Here is a 9927-nt window from a genome sequence, read left to right on the forward strand (position 1 = left end):
ATTTATTTTTGAAAGAGAAAGAGAGAGAAGGGGTGTGTAGGGGCAGAGAGAGAGAGGGAGACAGAGGCTCTGTGCTGGCAGCAGTGAGCCCATGCGGAGCTCGAACTCACCAACCGTGAGATCATGACTCGAGCTGAAGTGGACGCTCAACTGACTGGGCTACCCAGGCGCCACTGTGAAACATTTTGTAAATTGTGAACAACCACATAGGTAAAGATTAACGATGCTCTTTGCATTAACTATGAACGGGAATAGAAGATAGAGTTTTATTGGCAGCTTTCTAATAGATTCCATTCCTCTGTTCGGTCCTTACCAGCTGGCCCCATGAAAACAAGAACAAAGAAAAAAGCTGAAGGCAAGATTGTGAGGCTCTTCCTGCCTTATAGGACCCCTGAATTTCTATAACGGCAACTTTGGAAACACATTTCCTTTATGCTATGCTTATCGAACAATTTTTGAGCACAGGGGTTCAAAGCCTGAGGTTTGGAGTCAAGCAGAACGGAATTTGTGTCTCATCAAAAGTGAGACCTAGGACAGGCTACTTAACCTCTCCAAGCCTTGCCTCTGCAGCTGTAAAATGTGGAGGCTCAGTGTTACTGTGTATTCTCCTCAGGGTGCTGGGCTAGAGCTTCCAGCTGTGAATGCTACTCTTCAGTAGTGAAGTGCAGCTCTACGAGGCCCTTAGCACCTCGGCAGCACAGGAGATCCTGTTATCCACACAATAACGATTACATTGTTTGCAAAACTAGGGGCAATAACTCTATTCAATGCATTTGTTGTGCCTTAAAATATAGCAAATCAAGCAGTAGATGATCAATTTTATATTCAAGGAAATAAAATATTCAAGGAAAATATTCCTGTTCTGCTTTAAAGCCCATATCTCCAACCTGTCAGAGCAAATCACAGCAGAGTATAAGGAGTTTTGAAGGGAGCAAATCTACACGTCTAGTCCCTTGAAAGTGTCCAAGTGTCCAAGTGTACAAGAGAGCAAATCCTCCGTGTTGTGGGAATTCCCTCCCTCATTCTGTCAGTGTGGCTGTGCGTTCCTCTGCCAGCCGTCTTTTCTGTTCCTCAGCGCTCAGGCTCTTGACCGCTCCTACTGACATCACTCAGTGTTCCCGCCACATACACCTCGACTGCAACTCACAAACCACACACCACCCATGAGTATGGTTACTCTCAGGGTAGCCCTGATGCATGTTCTTGGTCCCTGCCACGCTCCTGAAGGCTTCCGGTGGGAGAGGGAGAAGGCTTCCGGTGGGGACAAATCTCTACTTTGTCCTTTGTGGACTTCATACGAGGTAAGAAATACTTAATGATACTTGAAGGCATTGCGTTTGGATTACTTCACTCATATCCCAGCTTCCCGAACACTGCTAAGTGACTATTCTCTCCATACTCATATGACTCTGAGTGATTCTGGGCCTCTTCTAAAGAAAGTAGGCATCCTCCAAGATAACTTGCAGTCTTGAATGTGCACCTAGCTTTTCCCTCAATTTTAATGCAAGTGTTTCAGGGAAGGTGACAGGTAGATAGCAAGGCAAATAGCGTGCATAAATATAGACCTAGATCTAGAGCTGTACAGTTGTGGATTATGGCTATTGATTCTAACCGCAGTTATGGCTAAAGAAAGAGCTTAGATTGTTTGCCGTCTTGCCAGTTACAGGCTAGGTCAGGGTGAAGAAGGCTGCTGTGTAGATCAAGTGAGGCCTTAGTGGCCTCCTCAACATGGTGCTGACATCATTCTCTAAATGTCAGCACAGAAAGTTAATGTTTGTAGCCCAAGCAGTTCTCTAGACTGACAATAAACTGGGTTTACTGTGTGCAATGTTGACCTATTACTCTAACCAGATAAACCTTGGAAATAAGATGGATTGGCCACATGTAGAGGGCAAATGAGTGATACATGAAGCTGCATGGTGAGGAAATCACTAAAATATTTGCCACAAAAATGTTTATATTGAGCCAATATAGCCTGTTGTAATTTACCATTGTGCTCTAAGGATATTTGTATCTCAAGGACATGTTGGCTCAGCATGGAACAATTCTGATGAGCCATTTTAGCTCCAGGACACTTCATGCAGTGGGTATCACAGCTCAACACTTTCCTCTGCTTCATCTGGCTCTTGAGTAAACTAGGAGCTGAAAGGGCGGGCCTAAGCCGGTCTACTCCATCTTGTTCTGTGTCCTTCACCTAGACCACGCCTCCTCCCCTTGAGTAACCTCCCGCTCACCCATTCAAACTTCCTGATCAAAACACGCCTCTTCCCCAGCCAATCGGCTGAGGCCACGCCCCTTCCCCAGCCAATCGGCTGCCCCCAGACCCCTATAAAACCTTTGTGCTTTTGAAACTCGCTCTCTCTCCCTGGTATCTCACCGCTGCGTCGGTGCAGGTAGGGGATTGAGCTGGAGCTAGCTCAAATAAAGGCTCTTTTGCTTTTGCATCGGACTCGGCTCCCTGGTGGTCTTTGGGGATCACGAATTCTGGGCATAACATTTGGGGGCTCGGCCCGGGATCCCCAAGACCCCCAAGGGACCCCCGACCCAGAGAGCCTGACTGGCCACGGTTAGTGTCTGTTTGTTCTGTCTTTTCTGTGTGAGCTCATTTCTGGAATTCTGGTAGTGCCTGACGCGGTCTAAGTGGACGCACTGGAGGACCACGGGCCGGGAGTTTCAGAAGACGTTCCGATTCTCCCTTCTGGAGGGACGTGGAATCCCCTCATCGGTTTTGGAGGGACGTGGAATCCCCTCATCGGTTTTGGAGGGACGTGGAATCCCCTCATCGGTTTTGGAGGGACGTGGAATCCCTTCATCGGTTTTGGAGGGACGTGGAATCCCCTCATCGGTTTTGGAGGGACGTGGAATCCCCTCATCGGTTTTGGAGGGACGTGGAATCCCCTCATCGGTTTTGGAGGGATGTGGAATCCCCTCATCGGTTTTGGAGGGACATGGAATCCCCTCAAAGGTCTAAGCTAGCTTGCAGTTTTGCTTCCATGGAATTGGAAGACTTTCTAGGGGCCCTCTGTTTGTCTGTTTTTGTGTTTCTCTGTTTTGTTCTGTGGACTTACTGGACGGACGTTATGGGACAGACTCAGACTACTCCTCTAAGTATTATGATTGATCACTTTAAGGATGTGAGGGGAAGAGCTAACAACCTCAGTGTGGAAGTCCGAAAGGGTCAGTGGCAGGTTTTTTGTTCTAGCGAGTGGCCGGCTTTCAATGTCGGATGGCCGCCAGAGGGAACCTTCGACCTCCCAGCATCCACCGAGTCAGGGGTATCATCTCTCGGCCTAAGATGGGCCATCCTGATCGGCTCCCTTACATGATCACTTGGCAGGACCTTGTAGAAGGCCCACCCTCTTGACTTAAGCCCTTCCTAGCCCCACGCCCTCCGGAACCAAAACCCATTCTTGCTTTACAGGGGACAGAGAAGAAGGAGAACAAGAAAAGTCTTACCCAGCCTTCAGCACCCCTCTACCCTGTCCTATGAGGGGGAACTGAAAAAGAATTAATTTTTCCTCCCCCGTATAACCCCTCTAGGATGCCGGAAGAACACCATCCTCCCCCTCCGGGGGAGGCAGACGCTGTTCCGAGAGCGGGAGGCGGAAACTCTCCAGTGGGAAGCCCGCCCTTTACCAGACAAAGGGCTCAGAGGGAGCAATCCACCTCCGCCGCCGACTCCACTCTATTGCCCCTGTGAGCCACCGGACCCCCAGACGCGGAGGGGAATCAGCCCCATCACTATTGGCCTTTTGCCACTAGTGACCTCTACAATTGGAAAGCTCAGAATCCTAAGTTTTCTGAGAAACCGGCAGGGCTTATTGATTTATTAGACTCTGTTCTTTTGACCCATCAGCCCACGTGGGACGATTGCCAGCAGCTTTTGCAGGTCCTGTTCACGACTGAAGAAAGAGAAAGAATCCTCAATGAGGCCCGATAACTAGTTCCGGGCGCAGACGGGAATCCCACCACCAACCAGGCTCAGATAGATACCTTCTTCCCCTTAACTCGGCCCCAGTGGGATTTCAACACGGCAGAAAGTAAGGAGAGGCTCCGGGTCTACCGCCAGACTCTAATGGGGGGTCTCCGAATGGCTGCTAGAAAGCCAACCAATTTGGCCAAGGTAGGAAATGTACAACAGGGAAAAGATGAATCTCCGGCTGCCTTTTTAGAACGGATCATGGAGGCATTCCGTACCTATACCCCCATGGATCCAGAGGCTCCGGAAAGCAAGACAGCTGTTCTCATGGCCTTTGTAAACCAATCGGCCAAAGACATTAGGAGAAAATTACAGAAAATAGATAGACTAGGAGAAAAAAGTCTGCAGGACTTACTGGTGGTAGCCGAAAAGGTATATAATAACCGGGAGCCTCCTGAGGACAAGCAGGCTCGCGCCATGGCAGCTGCCAGCAGTAAGCAGACTCGAGACCTGGCCAGAATACTACTAGCTACCACTGCTGACTTCCCGGAGGAACGAGACCGCCGTCTCCGGCAGCTGGCAGACGACGCAAGAAAAGGTAAAGGAACCACCAAGGGGGGGAAGCAGAGGCTGCAGAAGGATCAGTGTGCATACTGCAAGGAGATAGGGCATTGGGCCCGAGATTGTCCAAAAAGGGCCGGCAGGAAGGGAAGCAAGACTGATGGAGTAAAAGTCCTAGAGCTAGATGAACTAAGTGATTAGGGGAGTCGGGGTTCGGACCCTCTCCCCGAACCCAGGGTAACTCTTAAAGTGGAGGGGACCCCTATTGACTTCCTTGTCGACACTGGAGCACAACATTTGGTCCTCCACACCCCACAAGGAAAACTAGCCAACAAGAAGTCCTGGGTACAAGTGGCAACTGGTATGAGCCAGTATTCATGGACTACCCGAAGAACAGTAGATTTGGGAATGGGCCGAGTATCCCACTCCTTTATGGTAATACCAGAATGCCCCTACCCGCTGTTAGGACGGGATTTACTGACCAAGATTGGAGCTCAGATAACTTTCAGACAAGGGGGGGCCTCAGGTCACCGATGGCAAGGGCCACCCCATCCAGGTACTGACCATGAAACTGGAGGATGAATACCTCCTCCACCAGGAGGCGCTCCCAAGAGAGGATAATATAGACAGATGGCTACAAGAATTCCCCTCGGTTTGGGCAGAGACGGGGGGGGGGGGGGGGTGGGGGTGGGGGGGTGGGGTGGGGGGGGGGGGTGGGACTAGCCGCTCACAGGACCCTAGTCCTGCTAGAGCTCAAGCCAGGAGAGAGTCCGGTAAGGATCAAACAATACCCCATGTCTCAGGAGGCCTGGAAGGGGATCCAGCCACACATCCGGAGACTACGAAGCCTAGGAGTACTAGTTCCTTGCCAGTCTGCCTGGAACACCCCCCTACTGCCGGTCAAAAAGCCTCACACAAATGACTATCGACCGGTACAAGACCTCCGGGAAGTAAATAAGAGGGTCGCGGACATACACCCAACTGTTCCCAACCCATATACTCTCTTGAGCTCCTTGGCACCCTCCAGGTTCTGGTATACTGTACTAGATTTAAAGGATGCCTTCTTCAGTCTGCCGCTGGCACCCCAGAGCCAACCCTTGTTCGCCTTTGAGTGGCATGATCCGGAGGAGGGCTACAGTGGGCAACTCACCTGGACACGGCTACCTCAGGGATTCAAAAATTCACCCACCATCTTTGATGAGGCACTACATGAGGACCTGGGTGAGTACAGAAGGGACCACCCTGGCCACACCCTCCTACAGTATGTAGATGACATCCTGATTGCTGCTGACACAGCCAAAGACTGTGAGCGAGGGACCCAGGACCTGCTGGCTACCCTGGGGGCCTTAGGGTACCGGGCATCCTCGAAGAAGTCTCAGATATGCAGGGAGAGGGTAAGTTACCTGGGATATATCCTGGAGGGCGGACAGCGGCGGTTATCAGATGCCAGAAAAGAAACTGTCCTAAAGATCCCTACTCCCACCTCCTGAAGAGAAGTGAGGGAATTCCTAGGATCAGCCGGCTACTGCCGCCTCTGGGTTCCAGGTTTTGCTGAGATTGCCAAGCCCCTATATGAAGCTACCAAAGAGGGGAAAACATTTAAATGGACTGAAAAAGAAGAAATTGCCTTTAATCAGTTAAAAAAGGCCCTCTTAAGTGCCCTAGCCCTGGGCCTACCAGACATTACGAAACCCTTCCACCTCTTTGTAGACGAACATAAGGGAATAGCAAAAGGGGTTCTAACTCAAGCCTTAGGCCCCTGGAACCGCCCAGTGGCTTACCTGTCTAAGAAACTAGACCCAGTGGCTGCCGGCTGGCCGCCATGCCTAAGAATTATTGCGGCAACAGCACTCCTAGTCAAGGATGCAGACAACTGACCCTAGGACAGGAGATCTGGATCACGACCCCACATGCCATTGAAGGAGTCCTGAAACAGCTTCCGGATAGATGGATGAGGAATACACGTGTGACTCATTACCAGAGCCTCCTACTCAACCCTCCATGAGTGCGGTTCCACCCCAGTGCAGCCCTCAATCCTGCAACCCTGCTGCCCGACCCTGACCTAGGTGCTCCACTACATGACTGTGCGGGAATCCTGGAACAAGTACATGGATTCCGGATGGACCTGACCGACCGGCCCCTCCCCGATGCTGAGGCTACTTGGTTCACTGATGGCAGCAGCTTTGTGCAAGACGGACACAGGTATGCGGGTGCAGCGGTGGTCACCGAAACGGACACCGTATGGGAGGAGGCTCTACCCTCCGGAACGTCAGCCCAGCGAGCAGAGCTCATAGCCCTCACCAAGGCGCTGATGCTGGGAGCTGGAAAACGGCTTAACATCTACACAGACAGCTGTTATGCATTTGCCACAGCTCATATTCATGGGGCAATTTATCAGGAGAGGGGGTTACTGACGGCAGAAGGACGGACTATAAAAAATAAGCAGGAGATACTTAACCTGCTTATGGCCTTATGGCTTCCTGCCAAGCTAGCCATTATCCACTGCCAAGGGCACCAAAAAGCTGATAACCCAGTAGCTAGAGGTAATCGAAAGGCTGACCAGGCAGCCAAGGCAGTAGCCCTTACTCCAGTCCCCACCATGACCATACAACTACCAGACCCGGGAGACCCAGTTTTACCAGACCAGCCCAAGTACTCCCAGGAGGAGTTACAGCGGATCAAGAAACTCCCCATGGCCCAGGAGATAAAGGGATGGTGGTATACACCTAACAAGGAGCTCGTGCTGTCAGACCAGCTCGGAGTCTCAATATTAGAGCACATGCATCGGTCTACTCACACGGGGGCCCCAAAATTAAAAGACTTAATCCGACATGCCGGAATCAAGATTCACCAACAGGACACCAAAATAGAGCAAGTTGTATCTGCCTGCAAGACCTGCCAACTCACCAACGCGAGAGCCACATCAAATAAAAAAGGAACCAGGCTCAGAGGCACCAGACCGGGAGCCCAATGGGAAGTCGACTTCACTGAAGTCAAACCAGGAAAGTATGGTTATAAATATCTTTTAGTATTTACAGACACCTTCTCTGGCTGGGTGGAGGCATACCCAACCAAGCATGAAACGGCTCAGACGGTGGCTAAGAAGCTACTAGAAGACATCTTACCTAGGTATGGTTTTCCTGCCATGGTAGGATCAGACAATGGACCAGCTTTTATCTCGCAGGTAACACAGGCAGTAGCCAAGGCGGTGGGGGCAAACTGGAAATTACATTGTGCTCATAGGTCCCAGAGCTCAGGACAGGTAGAAAGAATGAATAGAATCCTAAAAGACACCCTTACCAAATTAACCATGGAGACTGGCGGGGACTGGGTGACTCTCTTACCATACGCCCTTTACCGGGTTAGAAATACTCCTTACACTCTGGGTTTTACTCCCTACGAGATCATGTTTGGCAGGCCACCCCCTGTTATTCCCAGCCTTCGAGCTGAACTTATTGCTGAGTTTAAAGATCCAGAACTTTTTCTTTCCTTGAGAGGGCTCCAGAGGGCGCATGAGGACATTTGGCCGCGCCTCCGTGCCATCTACGAGGCTGGCCCGACCCTGACACCTCATCAGTACAGGCCAGGAGACTGGGTCTATGTCAAGAGGCACCACCGAGAGACCCTCGAGCCGCGCTGGAAGGGACCCTACATCGTGGTGCTGACAACCCCCACCGCTCTCAAAGTAGATGGCATCGCGACCTGGGTCCATCACACCCACGTTCGGCCAGCGGACCCCTCCTCGATCCGGAAGGACTTCGTCACGCGATGGGCCGTCAGTCGGGACCAACACAACCCGCTCAAGCTCAAGCTACAGCGCATTCGACCCACCTAATATTGGTAACTCTGTCAACTCTGCTTGTCATTGCTCATGCTGCCGGGAGTCCCCACGCCCCCCAAAACATCACCTGGCAGATCATAGACACCAGCTTGGGGACAATACTTAATCAGACTTCCCAGAGCCACCCCAGGGACACATGCTTCCCAGAACTTAGCGTAAAACCTCCAAACTCTGTTCCCCTTGTCACCATAAATGCATCCGGTCCCATGATTGGGTCCGTAAGCTACATGACAAGGGGGGAATGAAAGGGCGGGCCTACGCCGGCCAACTCCATCTTGTTCTGTGTCCTTCACCTAGACCACGCCTCCTCCCCTTGAGTAACCTCCCGCTCACCCATTCAAACTTCCTGATCAAAACACGCCTCTTCCCCAGCCAATCGGCTGAGGCCACGCCCCTTCCCCAGCCAATCGGCTGCCCCCAGACCCCTATAAAACCTTTGTGCTTTTGAAACTCGCTCTCTCTCCCTGGTATCTCACCGCTGCGTCGGTGCAGGTAGGGGATTGAGCTCGAACTAGCTCAAATAAAGGCTCTTTTGCTTTTGCATCGGACTCGGCTCCCTGGTGGTCTTTGGGGATCACGAATTCTGGGCATAACAGAGCTGCCCGCTCTATATCCCATTGGGTTTTCATATATACCTGTCTTTGTTGCTATAGTCAATATGTATCCATCTTTTTTCCCTTTACTTTAACATTTTCTTCACTTTGAAAACATCTCTTAAAACACAAAACATCCACACTCATCACTCAAAGCTGTGGCTTTTACCACAGCTTTCATCATGGAGTTTAAGAATGGATTATGATTGCACTAGTTATCCTGATTAGTGGAACTATTTCCATTTTAAATAGACTTGGAGCCTCTTAACTTGGTGTGCAAATCTGAGGAAAAACATTTGTGTATTTTTCCATTTTCATTGGGAAATGAGAGCATGTTGGAAATAGGCCCATGGCAATGGCTACCTATAAAGAATCAATCAATCAAGTCAATCCAATTATCGATGGAATAAAAGGATTCTGAAAACCAAAGGAAGCAGAGATATTTAGTTAAGTTCAGGAAGGCACATTTGTTGTAGAGCTGAGAATAGAATACTACCTAACTCACTGGCCAGAGTCCTATATAATACATCCGTCTGGTCAATATTTCTTATCTTGCCACGAAGGGCAGTAGACAAACCTCTTAAATGTAACAAATGTGAGTCCTGGTGCCTTGATTGTTTACGTGAATTACTCCCATCCTTAAAATCTCCTTGTCAATCCATTCTCAGGAGTACTGCAGTCTTAAGGTTTTTGTTATTTAAAAAATATATATCTATAAATGTATGGAGTTTAATGAAATAAAGACAGGCAGACTTCATTTTGCAAATAGTGACATGTATAAAATTTTATGCAATTTCTATCTTACTTCCAAGGCATATTTCAAATACTGAGCAATTCTCATTACTTTTTCTTCAAAATACCCAAGTTAATTATTCTGTCTTCCATAATCCCATAACTCTTATTTTTATTTTAATTATCTGTGTATTTATCAAGTTTCTTTGAATGTGGGTAATTTTTCTTATTCATATTTAAATTCCTAGTTCTTAGTAGTTTCTTGGTGTAAGTATGACTTT

At 49.6% G+C, this 9927-nt stretch overlaps 1 protein-coding gene across 1 annotated transcript; it reads left to right on the forward strand.

The window, feature by feature from the left end:
- Positions 1 to 2878: 2878 nt before the first annotated feature.
- On the forward strand, positions 2879 to 8862 carry LOC128315485 (uncharacterized). Its single transcript, XM_053222137.1, is given in 5 exon segments — positions 2879 to 3249; positions 3252 to 4993; positions 4995 to 5146; positions 5187 to 6349; positions 6352 to 8862. Coding segments are annotated over 5 exon segments (5322 nt in total). The 5' UTR covers positions 2879 to 2948; the 3' UTR covers positions 8316 to 8862.
- Positions 8863 to 9927: the final 1065 nt, after the last annotated feature.

This window comes from Acinonyx jubatus, chromosome B2, assembly GCF_027475565.1.
Source record: "Acinonyx jubatus isolate Ajub_Pintada_27869175 chromosome B2, VMU_Ajub_asm_v1.0, whole genome shotgun sequence".
Taxonomy (NCBI): domain Eukaryota; kingdom Metazoa; phylum Chordata; class Mammalia; order Carnivora; family Felidae; genus Acinonyx; species Acinonyx jubatus.